At 42.1% G+C, this 13,824-nt stretch overlaps 1 protein-coding gene across 1 annotated transcript in view; it reads right to left on the bottom strand.

Annotated features, from left to right (window-relative positions):
- The window catches only part of LOC8042484 (organic cation transporter protein), a 32,401-nt gene extending 18,781 nt beyond the window's left edge, over nucleotides 1–13,620 (bottom strand). Inside the window, exons 1-6 of the mRNA XM_042290749.1 lie at nucleotides 13,523–13,620; nucleotides 12,870–13,024; nucleotides 7,796–7,964; nucleotides 6,753–6,897; nucleotides 6,118–6,203; nucleotides 2,880–3,094 (exon numbers count right to left, since the gene is read on the bottom strand). Of these exons, the coding sequence (XP_042146683.1) occupies nucleotides 2,880–3,094; nucleotides 6,118–6,203; nucleotides 6,753–6,897; nucleotides 7,796–7,964; nucleotides 12,870–13,024; nucleotides 13,523–13,563 (811 nt within the window). The 5' untranslated portion in view covers nucleotides 13,564–13,620. The remainder of the gene's footprint in view (nucleotides 1–2,879; nucleotides 3,095–6,117; nucleotides 6,204–6,752; nucleotides 6,898–7,795; nucleotides 7,965–12,869; nucleotides 13,025–13,522) is intronic.
- Between the last annotated feature and the right edge of the window lie 204 nt (nucleotides 13,621–13,824).

Consider the following 13,824-nt stretch of genomic DNA (forward strand, 5'->3'; position numbering starts at 1 on the left):
ATAAGCGGGCCACGTAGGTCCGGTTTTCGAACTGCTCTTCAGTGTTCTGTTGCTTTCGTGCGCTACAGACGCGACTGTGTTTTTTCGTCGTAAACGGTCGGAATACGTCCATGCCAATTTTTCGGTAACAGCCATTTTTTGCACCGGAGTTCGTGGAATACTTGTGATGTGTTTGTTGGACACGCTTCGACAAAAACTGCTCTTCGCCGACGACGAGACGTCAGTCCCCGAATCCTCGAATGTGTTTGTGGGGTGTCTGAGTTGGATTATGCATCTATCAAGGATTACATGATATCGCTCTTTTATTAGTAAGTGCACTACAAGCATGATTCTGATAGTCGTCCTGCTTTCCTCTCAATCTCCGCGGTTTTTGTGTGATGAGTTTTGCTTGGCTTGAGGACAGTGTTAATTGTATTTTATAATTTGCTTTTCGTTTTACAGAGAAGTGTGACCTTTGTAAATATGTTGAGAATACACTTTGTGCAATGATAGTTGTTTAATAAACTTCTGGGAGCGATCGAAAAAAATTTGTTTGTCCGTATAAGTGATTGGATATGCAACAAATGACATGCAACGTACATATACTTGCACGACGTTCGGCCAATACGAAGCAGCCGCATCGTAGAGTTTTCGCACAACATTGCGCGAACGCTAGGTCGGGGCGAAACAGCTGTACGGGAATACCCACCGGGTATCAAACGGTGGTACAAAACTGGACAGTTGAGCGATATTGGAACCGACTTTCGGCCGGCACTGGCACGATACTGCAAAGTATTGCCGTGCTGCTTGGGAACGGAGGTGATGACATCTTACCATCGTGTTTCCAACGCTTGTTTAATTTATTTCTCTTCTGGGACGCGTGAAAGAGCACCTCTGTGACACACCAGAGATATTCGAAACTTGGGCTGGCCTCTCGGCTTTCTTTGCCACTTTTGGCACTTATTTGGCACTTCAGTGGGTAGCCAGAGAAAAGCCAAACTTCGGCATGCCCAGAATCGACAAATTAAGATTTACTGCGGCAGTTATGGCTCAAGTCTGGCACTTACTTTGGCGCTCTTCTGGCGGACCAGAGAAACGCCAAACCTTGGCACGTCCCAAATACCGAAATTAGGCGTTGCTCTGGCAGCTATGGCTGAAGTATGGCACCAACTTTGGCGCTCCTCTGGCGGACCCGAGAAAAGCCAAACTTTGGCACGTCCCAAATACCGAAATTAGGCGTTACTCTGGCAGCTATGGCTGAAGTATGGCACCAACTTTGGTGCTCCTCTGGCGGACCCGAGAAAAGCCAAACTTTGGCACGTCCCAAATACCGAAATTAGGCGTTACTCTGGCAGCTATGACTGTATGGTGCCAACTTTGGCGCTCCTCTGGCGGGAAACGCCAAACCTTGGCACGTCCAAAATACCGAAGTTAGGCGTTGCTCTGGCAGTTATGGCTCAAGTCTGGCACCAACTTTGGCGCTCCTCTGGCGGACCCGAGAAAAGCCAAACTTTGGCTTTTCTCGGGTCCAGAGAAACGCCAAACCTTGGCACGTCCCAAATACCGAAGTTAGGCGTTGCTCTGGCAGTTATGGCTCAAGTCTGGCACCAACTTTGGCGCTCCTCTGGCGGACCCGAGAAAAGCCAAACTTTGGCACGTCCCAAATACCGAAATTAGGCGTTACTCTGGCAGCTATGGCTGAAGTATGGCACCAACTTTGGCGCTCCTCTGGCGGACCAGAGAAACGCCAAACCTTGGCACGTCCCAAATACCGAAATTAGGCGTTGCTCTGGCAGTTATGGCTGAAGTATGGCACCAACTTTGGCGCTCCTCTGGCGAACCAGAGAAACGCCAAACCTTGGCATGCCTCGCATTCCCAGATTAGGATTTACTATGGCAGTTATGGCTCAAGTATGGCACCAACTTTGGCACTCCTCTGGCGTACCAGAGAAGAGCCAAACTTTGGCATGCCAGAGGATCGCCCAACTAAGGCTATAGTTAGGCACCGTACTTTGGCACTGATGAGTGCCATGGTGCAAAAATCTAACTGCGCCAAAGTTGGGCCCTTATGTTTGCCAGACCTTTGCCCAAGTTGGGCATTCCTCTGGCGTGCTACCTGGGATACTTGAGCCATAGCGGCCAGAGCAATACCTCTTTTGAGCATTTCGGACACGCCAAAGTTTGGTTTTTCTCTGGTCTGCCACAAGAGTGCCGAAGTAGTGCCATACTTGAGCCATAACTGCCACAGCAATGCCTAATTTGGGTATTTCGGACATGCCAAAGTTTGGCTTTTCTCTGGTCCACCGCAGGAGTGCCGAAGTAAGTGCCATACTGGAGCGATAACTGCCAAAGCAACGCCTAATTTGGGTATTTCAGGCATGCCAAAGTTTGGCTTTTCTCAGGTCCCCCACAAGAGTGCCGAAGTGACTGCCGTACGGGATTCATAACTGCCAAAGCAACGCCAAATTGGGTATTTCGGATAAGCCAAAGTTTGACTTTTCTTTCGTCCGCCACAGTTGTGCCAAAGTAAGAGCCAGACTTCAGCCATAACTGCGGAAGTGAATCCTAATTTCGGAATTCGGGGCATGCCGAAGTTTGGGCCCAAAGATGCCAGATGACAGCCGAACTACGAGGCAGTGAAGCCTAAGTTTGGCACTTGTTTGGCGAATTAGGGCCAAAATACCCAGACTCTTACCAAGGAACGTCAGGTTTGACTTTACTTTGGCTTCTTCGGGTTTTTCACGGCCGTAAACTCCCAGACAAAAGCCAGATTTTGGCCCAGAATCCTGTGCTACCTGGGTAGCTTCTAATCGTTTAACAGACGTTTAATTCGGATAATTTTCTATCTACAGTAAACTAAGAAAAGGAGGTAGCGTCCTCATACCCACAAGTGTGATTACCTTTAGGAAACGCCAGAGCCACCAAAAATGCAATAGCTCCACAAACGTAGAAGATAATGAGACAAGCTTTCCGTGGAAAGAAAATCGTCGCCACAATTCCAAGGGCCTTCCCCGGCAGTTCCATGAACTGTACGATCGTGTAGTTGAGGAACTGGTCCCCACCAATAAGAACTGCCGCATATGAGAGATGGAAGTACAATATCCGCTGGGCAAAGCTGCAAAACAAAAAACATTTCGACCAAACGAGTCAGCATTTTCTGAATACAGAATACAAACACGTAGGAGAAATGAAGCGGTATATACATATGTCGGGTTGCTTCAGTGCATTTTATGCTATAAAACGAGCCGGGAAAGTCGGCGTCTCAACATAGAAAGCTCAAACTTTCGCCGAATGTGCATTGGGGTGGTGAGGATTACCTTGCAAAAATTTCAAGGTGTAGTTTGCTTCTTGTAATTGAGTCCGACTAACTTGCCAAAATCAACATCAAACAGTAGCGTACCAACTTGGTATTGAGGGGGGGGGGGGGGCAAACCAGAGCACCCCATCTCCTCCCCCAGGCCCGAGGGGTGGTGCCCTTTGTATCATTTGGGCGCCGCCAGACAGTGTTTGCCCCGCCCAGTGGCGGCTGTTTCAGGGGAAGAGGTGGGGGGGGGGGGGGGGGGGTCAAAACACATGCCTTGCCCCCTCACTCTGAAAGCGCCCCCCTTGCCCCTCGGATTGGCACGCACATGACAGCGGACGTGTTCGGAGACGATCGAGTTCGAGATGTATCCAACTTGTGGCGCCATCTGCCGAAAGGCGGAGCGAGTAGACGACTATCTCTGTGGTCTCCTCGCTGTGCCTATCGGGATATTGTGCCGCAAGTTACACTCATCGGAAGTTTGATCATCTGCGAACACGTTTGCCTTCAGCTTTGGCGATTTGTTAATACTTTTTTTTTTTTTGTGTAGGAAGTTAATTATAAGCCTTGAACTTTCAGAAGGCAAGCCTAATGCCTATTTGGTAAGCATTGGAGCTTTCTATTTACCGTCGCCAATTTTTCCGGCTCGTTTTACAGCGCAAGGTTCAGTGTTCCCAGCCCATAGATTGCAAATTGTCGTCACCGTTAGGTACTCTGGGACAGTGGCGTCACGAGGGTCAAGGCACCCGGGGCGGCAGCCGGACGCGACATGCCCCCCCCCCCCCCCAAACACTCACCTGCTCTCGCGTGGCTCGCCGCGACTCCCTTCCCCCCTCCCCGCCCCCGCGGCCCGCTGCGACACCCCCCTCCCCCCCCCCCCGAACGCTGCACCCGGGTCGCCCCTCCCCCCCCCCTCCTTGTGTCGCCACTGCTCTGCAAACACAGGACATAAAGGTGATAATCTTATAGTCAGGTACCAATGTATCGACATTAACTGGGAATAGAACATTCCAAATGGGTAAACATAATTCAACATTGCTACCTTGATATCGACGGGCACACTAAAGAACACTTTAAGCACTTGCGCAGCCCTTAAAGGGAAGCTACGGAGCTTCTTGGAAAAAATGAGTTAGAAGTGAATTCTAGAGTGTTTTTACCCCGTGAACCCGAATACCCAAACCATTTGCTGCGTAAGTATTGTTAAACGCGAGAAAAACGCGAAAGACAGTCGCTGTCCGTGACGTCATCGACGGCTCTTTTGGCTGCCCAAGGCTAGGGGGGCGGGGCTTCAGCCCTATTTTGAAATTGCTCTGGTGGTTCTCCGGCGCGTCGCATTGAAATATAATTTTGATATCTGTTATTCTAAAGGCCAAATGAACGCAATTCAAGCGTTTTTTCTCAAATGTAGAAGTTCCCCATCTTCCCTTTAAGGTTAAACACAGGGACAGCTGAGGTGTGACGCGGAGCCGCTAAGGTGCCGTTTCGAAGCAGATGGACTGAGTAAACGGTAAAGGTGTGAGCGCGCACCATAGAGTTTGCATAGGCATTTTGTATTAAACAGTGTAACACACCGGACCAAAGTTCCATGGCGTTTTGCAATCGATGAGGGTGTATTAAGTTGAGAGCATTTCAGCCCTCTGGGTAAGAGGGGAGCGTGTTTTCGTACGTCACTTGGCTACAAGTAGTCACACGTGCTAAACGAAAAGCGCAGAATAAACAAGGAGGAAGACGGGAAGAAGTGCAGTCTCAAAAAATGGTTTTTGAAATGAACCCGCACCATGAACGGCATCTTTCTGACCATTCGTTTATAAAATTAATCTCTCTATCTCTCAGGTGCATTGATGGGGCACTTATGCACTGAGTTTCCCTCTTAGACAGAATGCATCGTAAAATTCTAATGTAGTTTTATCTGCGTATCTCCCGAGAGTTGTTCGTGCATTCTCGATTACTTTGGCACCCAACCCAGTGCACTACGAGATTTCCTGTCGAGGACTGTTTTACTTACCAAGCATGTTATATTGCTACCATGCATGACACCAAAACATTCAGCGGGCCGCTGATAACAAGGTAACAAGCAAGAAAGATAAAATGCATGAATGCGTTATCTTTCTTGGTTGTTATCTTGCTATCCGAGGCCCATGGAGTGTTTTGGGGAGTGCTAAAAATGCCCTGTGTCGGTATGAAGTGCGGTCGAAGGGGCATAACCGCGAAGTGTCCCACTAACAGCTTTCGCTCTAAAAGGGTAATACAATGTAAGGAGGTAACTTGGCGAGAATGTGTTGCAAAAAACACCGCGAAAAAAGGAACGATGAAGGCAGAACGGGAAATGACGAGAGAACGCGCTGTTAAGACAAGGATCGCTTGGTCACGTCAGTTCTCGTTCTTCGTCCGTCCCATGTAACGAGGTCATATGACTTATCAACGTAGCATTACGTTCAACCGTGTATGGTAAGTTAAGCATTCCCTAGTTTGTTTAGTTTTCATCAATACAACACTCTAAAGATTCCTGTGAGTTAAATAATGACATCGGGGAGTCAATCACTGCAACAGAATCTCTCCACAACAGTCGGCTGCTCGAGTGCGCTTTAGCCACATCGACCTTGTAGATGGGCGTTTAGCACCATTTGTTTTAGACGGTCTGAAACTATAAATTCATTATGAAAGTATAATTATATCGCACACATTCTGTAGGCTGAATAATGAGGGAAGTAGAGACCTTTTTTATTTCATATTTTAAATATATCTTGAACTAGCATCAATTTTCCGCGAAAGCCACGCTTTTTGGCTACCTATTATGCAGATATCTAGCATTAGATTGGGTGTATAGGCTTACTTACAATGTGTACAACATAACGAATGTGTAGACTCTCAGCTTTGAGCCCTTCAGCAAGTCTAGAAGTGTAGGTGTCTTGAGTTTTGCAACCTGTGATAAAATGAAAATAAAACGCTTGTAATTGTTTACTTGAAAGAAAATTTGAAAATCTCAATATGAGTCTTGCAAATAATTACATTAGTAACACTGGGCTTCTGAAAGCATTAAGTTCATTAACTGAGCAAAATATTACAATAGTCTGAGGCAAAGTTTGAATTTACACTACTATAATACTAATGCAGCACTTGAAGTGATATATCTATTTTTTGCTAATTCGTAAATGTAGTCCTCTTTTCATAATTTTGCCTGGCGGATAATATATAGCCTGTAACGTTTTAGTACCGGCTTTTATGATCTTGTGACGTGTTTAGTCATAATGACAAAATGTCTCACTGAACGGTAGTAATTTTGGCATGTCTTATCCTGATATCCGGAAACTCAAATATTAACGTTGCATTCGAGCTAGAAACTCACTGTGTTAATATGCTCTCGATCTTAGATTTTGCTGGTTGCAAAGTGACTAATGTTCTTTCATAGTGCGTTCTATTCGTAATTATTTGTTTTTATATAAATGAATGAGGAAAGAAATATTCTAATTACATTGCTTTGGCGTTTCAGCAAGTCGGAAAGTTGCGTGAGATCTGGTGGTACAGATTTATTAATTTTAGCCGCCCTTCGTAGCTCTTTCATGGCGGCTTCCTCTCTTCCTTGTGTAAGAAGCCATCTTGGAGACTCCGACACAAACCTGCAAGCAAGAGACACCCCAACAAGTTTGAAAATATTGATACGTTTCGATTTGAGGATGATCATACAGACAAGGCACATGACTATTTTGTATTGAGGCTCACTTCACACACCTGTTAACATTATTCAAAATAGCTGTGTCTAAATATTTATAGATCGATTAGATCGTTTAAAAATAGAAACACATTTCATTAATAGTAATAAGGAATCAATTTGAATATCCCCATTTGGCTGTCGAAAGGAAAATGGTACCCACGAAAAAAAACCTCATCAAGTCGCCCCACGGAGATTTTCTAAAACCTCGCCATTAACGGAAAAGTAAGTGCATTTAATATCTTTAGGAGTCTTTGCCACCGTGTTTTTCTGGCTTTTTGAAAAAAAAAAATAGCTTGCCTTTTCCTTAATTCATTTCTTCTTTGTGTATTTTTATCAGCATCTTCTAGAAACGAATCCACACTGAAAAGCGACTAGTTTCATGGTGGCTCATGTTTGGTCAGCTTCTTTCAATAGTTGACTCTAACTTCCCCGTGTATATGAAAAGCGGATACTAGGCGTCATGAAATCTTCTGCGAACATACGGAACTTGTGCAGCATAAAAAAATACAACTTTCTCTGTGAGGCCCATTCTTCAGTCTTAGTGTATGCCACGTAAAACTTTCCAGAACAACGACTTGCCCATGTAAGTCGTGTTTTTTATGTATCGGTGCGACATTCTTTTTTTTTCGATTCAGTCTAGTACTAACGATTAATGATAAATTTATACTTTTTTTTGTTTCTTGAAAGGCGGTTTGGAGTGCCTGCACTTTCCTGCTCTTCCTTAGTGTTAGTTGTGTTTTTACTAAATTTGTTTGATATAAGTCTCGTTAGTTTGTATTAAATATTGTGTGATCATTACTCACCACCACAGGACAATCAAGGGCAAGGCAAATAAACCAGACGCCATCTGGAGGTTTCTCCAGTTTCGGATAGCGTATGCCAAAGCCACCGTGCCCAGCTGTCCAACAGTCCAACCAAAGCCATAGCTCGCGACAAACAGAACTCGGTGTCGGGAAGGCAGAGTTTCCACGACTATAACAAGAAACAACGTGAATGTTACAAGCCGTCGTGAAAATTTCTTTTCCATTCCATTGCATCGAGTAGAGCTAACGCAAATCTGTTTAAAACCACGTAATTTTAGGTAATAGTGCCCGCTTTCTGCTTGTTTTAGAGATAGTGTGCTATGAAGTGAGGATCTGCCTGTGCATAGTCAATTGAAGCGTACGGAAAGTACTTTCATTAGACGTAAGTTCGAAGACTAAAAATGTTACTGGTAAACGTCAAACAAACAACGAACGTATAGCGTGTTTTAAATACCAATACTCGCTTTAAAATATTCCGCGAATATCGACGCCTGCATGTAGCGTTTTTAAAGTTGCACCGAATGTGTGTGTTGGCGGTGCATTTAACCTCGCGTAATTGTAAGGCGTAGCTATATGCCCGTGAAAAGCTAGAACAACACTCGCCGCGGTCACGAGCAGCCTCTAACAAACAAACAAGTTTGTGAGGGTTTAATAACTTATGAGAACTATTTACCGTCTCAAAAATCGGCGCAGCGTGTCAATTCAGTTCATGCCAGTTTCTCGCTTAATCTTTCCCTAGTCGCGCTGCTTCAATTCTGGATGAACAAACAAATGGCACCACAGGCACGACCCTCGCCAACACAGTCATCTGTGCTGTCGTCCGCCGTTGACCGTGGCAAGGCTGTTACCTAACTTTTAAAGAAAGAGAGCCATACCTTGTAATTACTCAAGGTAAAGTGCCACTTAGATACACGCTTTTGGTAAAAATTGGAGGTTGATAGGGGGTGGCATCAATTGTTCTGGCCAATTCTAGTGCGAGCTTTGGTGTTGACACATCTTATATTTAAAATCAATAACATTTTGTGCAAGGCTTTCTAAGAATGTCCTAAAATTGCGCTAACTTACTGAAAGTTCAGGCTATTCTCGCAATTAGCTCTGTTAATGCCATTTTTTTTAAGATTTAGCAAAACTAAACATATAATGTTGAGATCCACGTCAACGTATACCCAAGCTTGCAACTGAGAGAGCTGGTGAAAAAAGACGCGTAATCGATATACAAAATATAAAAGTATGGCATAACAAGAGGTTCGGAAAATTACAGAAAAAATATATATTGTTCTTTTGAAAATGTAGAGAACATTTATGAATGTGAACATGAACTGGTTTATTTCAGAAGCATTTATAAAATGTAGCTTGACTGGGTCTTGTACTATTACGCCACACCCACTGAAACTAGATTTGTGCTTACTTGAAGCCTACATTTATTTTATTTTAAGTATATACACGTCATAATTTTCTTGATTTAAACGCGTCAAAAGTTGTCTCAAAATCAAAATCAAAATCACCAAAAAAGTCTCTAAATCATCAGAGGTCATAGATGTTCATAGTAGCCTAGGGAGTATTTGAGCTACAGTGCGCTGGAGCGTTCCTCATCGAGTGCAAGTGCTTGTTCTGTCGACCACCGTGGGTTAGAAATGGTCTTGCTGATTCGTTTGCAGAATGTGTAGATGTCGTTATGGGTCGGAATGCTAATAGTCTTACAATAAATGGTAGTGACTTTAATTATTCAGTTATTAACTGGACCGACTGCTCTACCGACATCTCTTGTCGCGATGTCACTGAATTCAGGAAATTCATAGGTCTAATAGATTGGTAAGGTGTTATTCAGATTGTGCCTGAAACGACAGAAGCCAACGTTTTTTTTATATTTCTTTGTAAACGATTCTACTTGTGTCGTTTTATGCAATACATTGGAACAACTTAGTGATCATAAAACTGTTTTATTGAGACTGGCGTTATAGCAAGAGAAAGTGAATATTAAACAAAACGTACTACGATTATTATAAGGCCGATTCGCAGAACAATTTTTCATACTTTCAGACGTTTGCAACTGATTTTTTTTCGCTGGTTTTGACAACTCCGTTGAATCAATTTGGGCGAACTTAAAAAGGAAGACTAACCTTCCCATAAATAAATATATACTGAAGTTGATGTCCGATGGAACTAGTAGAAATCCTCGGTTCACGAACTATCTCACATAAAATTGCTAAATATAAGAAGACGTCTCTAAGAATGGTAAAGGTCAAGCATTCTCCTTAGTATGGGAATCAATATATTGAATTTGCCGAGGTATATAAACGCGGAAGGAAGGAATGTAAAACAAGCTATTTTGAACGCGATTTATAAAAATATTTTGACGGTCTTAATAGTGCATTGAGGTTACCAAAACTGAACGATGAAGCTAAAATGAGCTAGCGTGTGAAAAAAAAATATTTTTAATTAGTATTTTTTTCTGTCTTTACCCATGAAACAGTTTCTCTTCCTTCTCTCTCTAGCTACGCGAATACAACAATGGAAAATACTGGCTTGACTCTCCAGTGTAGCCAAAGCCATTGACCGTTGACGCCCTAACTCTGCCCCTGGAAATGACGGTACTTCACCCGGCTTTTTAGTCATCATCAGATATATTATTTCGGTAATACGATCAGCTTATTCCAGGCTTCGATTATAACATCGGACATTCCACATGATTAAAAAATATGTAACATATTATTTCAATCTTTATATCTGGTAGCCTAAACCTTGCATCAAACTACAGGCCCATATCTCTCACCAGCGTACCTTTCAACTTATGGAGTTATTTATCTACACTTAGGTAATGAACTACGTCGTTCCAAATAATCACCTACATTCAAGTCAACCTGGTTTCTGCAAACACCTCTACTGCGAATTGCAACCTTTTGGCTTGGTCTCTGAGCTCCATGAAAATTTCAAGAGGTCAGTTGCTACTCATGCCATTTTCATAGACTTCGCCAAGGCGTTCAACACGGCACCTTACCAACATTTACTTCAAAAACTTTCACAGTTTAATGTTGAAGAAAGAGTAATAAAATGGATTAAAGCATTCCTCCTGAATCGTGAGCAATATGCACATATTAACGACTTTAAATCTTGGCCACTGCAGAATCAATACCCAGGTTAGCGTTCTAGATCCGAAGCATTTCCTAATACACATAAACGACCCACCATGTTCTGTTACTTCATCTATACGCCTGTTTGCGGATGACTGCGTCATCTGTTACACTATTACGAATTGTGACGATTTGTCTCTGCTACAATCCGATCTTGTTAACGTTCCTTTTTGGTACCATACATGGCAAATGATTATATTAACGCTTAAAAACAAAAGTAACCACGTTTAACCATAAAACTAATCTCCAGAAGGCAAAGTCTACACCGAACTCGTCCAGCATGGAACACGTGCCTTCTTACAAATATCTAGTAAAAACAATTACCGAAAACTCAACGCGGAATTTGCACTTCAAGACCGTACTCAATAAAGACAGCACGCACTCTGGAATTTTTTAGAAGACATTTGCACCAATCGTCTTATCAGACTAAACTCGAAGCTTATAAAACACTCGTCTGCTCACGATTATAATATGAAAGTATCATTTGAAACTTTCATCAAAGCCACTTAGTCAACAGTTTATAGTCCCTACAAAATACAGTGGTCTCATATATTCACCTCAAATACTCATCCTTGACGAGTGTTTCACAACTGAAACATGAATCAATATTTCACCCTTGTGAACACGTAGGAAACTGCCTCGGTTGTTATTCTTTCATTGAATGTACTACCACCTGCTTCACCTAAACCACATATACTGTCATCCTTCTTCCTCAATACCTCAACGGTGTGTACTTGCATTCAAAATTTAACCATTACAATCACGGACTAATCAGCGTAAATTGCCTCCGCATTCCCCCTGCACAAAAGACTGGAAATCTCTCGTACACCATCGTAACTGTTAATGACCCATTTATATATTGTTCAAACTGCTAAATGTTTTCTTTTTTTTTTTGGAATGTCACCCATTGCGCTTCCGTGCCTCTCGTTTTTTATATGTTTAGTGTGAGCTGCCTGCATAGTGTTGCTGTAAAAACAATTAACGTATAATAAGCTAACTAATTAATATTCTTTACTGCTCATGTAATACATAATCCAGATGTTCTTCAGAGCAGTTAAGCTTGAACATGATAAACTTGGCGGTCACGCCAACATACCCCGAGGCTAATATGTTGAGGACGACATGAAGGAACCTTACAGGGGACAAATACGCAGGTTTGTCGAGAGATTATAATAAACGAACGTGAACCATAATATAGGAAGGTAAAAACAAAACAGAAATATACAAATGCTGATCTGCTGTCATGTATGGCATGACAGTTTAGATTATGTTGAACTTTTCCGTAGCATCGCGTATGTAGTATGTTAAAAGCACAACCTTTTAAGTTAATATATTAAAGCTATAAAATCGCTTTGTTGACGACTGAGTACACTGCATATCATTTATAAGGTTTGTCAACCTCATCAATTACTCGGAAAAGTAAAACATACATTGCCATCGTCCTTTTTAAGTTACGTTTGTCCTCTTCATTCATTACACCGCAAATAATGCGATCTGGGCAATCCTAGCATTTTTTCGTTTACATACATTAGCATAAACGAATGTCGCATACATACATTTAACCCGATATATCGAGTTTCATAAACAATTTGTATAAAAAGGGGAAATTTGGTACAAACTGTATTGTCGGAAACGTTTGCATGTTGTGCGCCTTAATTTCAAAAGGAAATTCTTGCATTGGAAAATAATATTTTTTTTATTAAAGCGATCTTATGTGGCCATTTGACTAATCCTTTTAATTTGTGCCTGTCACCAGGTCTTTAACAATGCCCTAAATATTGAACTACGTCAGTAATAAACATAGCACTTCTAGTGTTATCGGAGGTGACCCAAATGTTGTTTTTTTTAATGCGGAAAACGTTCTTTGTGAATCTGTTCTACGTCCCAAAGAATGACCTCTGTGATTCATAATCGAAAAAAATAGGATTCTTAAATTTACATACATAAAGTTACTGATGTACTCTGTATCCCTCCTGTTCCCAAGGCTGCTAGAAACCTGGTAGCGTTGAACATGGATAATGATACGCTGAATGCGCCGAGGAATCCAAAAATCAGCATCATGACCGAAGACAATAGGACGGATACCTTGCGGCCAAACCTGCAGTAGTAAAAAAGGCTTATTATGTGGATATTTCTTATAAAAGCAGAATGTTATTTCGTGCCAGAACTGCAATAGTGCTTTATTTTTAATGGGGTTGAATTTTTTATAGTTGTTAGATTTGTTGTTTTGTGTTATGCAGATTAAAAAACTATATTATTTTCGTGTTTTTTTTAACTCAAATTCGAATTCCATGAACATAAAAGTTGGCAGCCCTTATAAAGTTTTTTTTAAGATAATGAGCTAGATAAATTAATCCTAAAACACATTTATGGTTGGAATGATCCAGTGGCTTATTGTTCATAACTTGTGACCTCAAACGTAGAACTTGAAAAGCTCGGATTAAGTGATGCCGTAATTCCGGCCTTTGTGAAGTGTGGTGAATTATATCTATTCGATACTACAACATTAGGATTTGTGTAGCTTGTGCAAGTCGATGTCACCTATTAAGATGCTTTTCTTTCATTCAATATTGGAGTTTTTGCATCTGCTACTCACCTGTCTGAAACCTGCGGAAAAATAAGGTTTCCGAACAGCATCCCAATGAGGTACAAAGACTGCGACAAGGGCCGCAACCAGCTCCGTTCGCAGACGAGACCCCACTAGTGAATAAAGCAAGTGTGGGGCTAAGACATCATACTAGAGAGGATTACAATTTGTGGTCGAGCTGTGCAGAAACTGCATTAATAAAAAATACTATTCTTTTATAGAATTCGCTGGTAATTTGCTTGCAACCACAGTCTAAAAAAATTAAGTCTTTTAAATGCGTAACGTGGCTTTTTCTGTTGTAAATAATTTAA

Source organism: Ixodes scapularis, unplaced genomic scaffold (assembly GCF_016920785.2).
Source record: "Ixodes scapularis isolate PalLabHiFi unplaced genomic scaffold, ASM1692078v2 PGA_scaffold1__304_contigs__length_218370807, whole genome shotgun sequence".
Lineage (NCBI taxonomy): Eukaryota > Metazoa > Arthropoda > Arachnida > Ixodida > Ixodidae > Ixodes > Ixodes scapularis.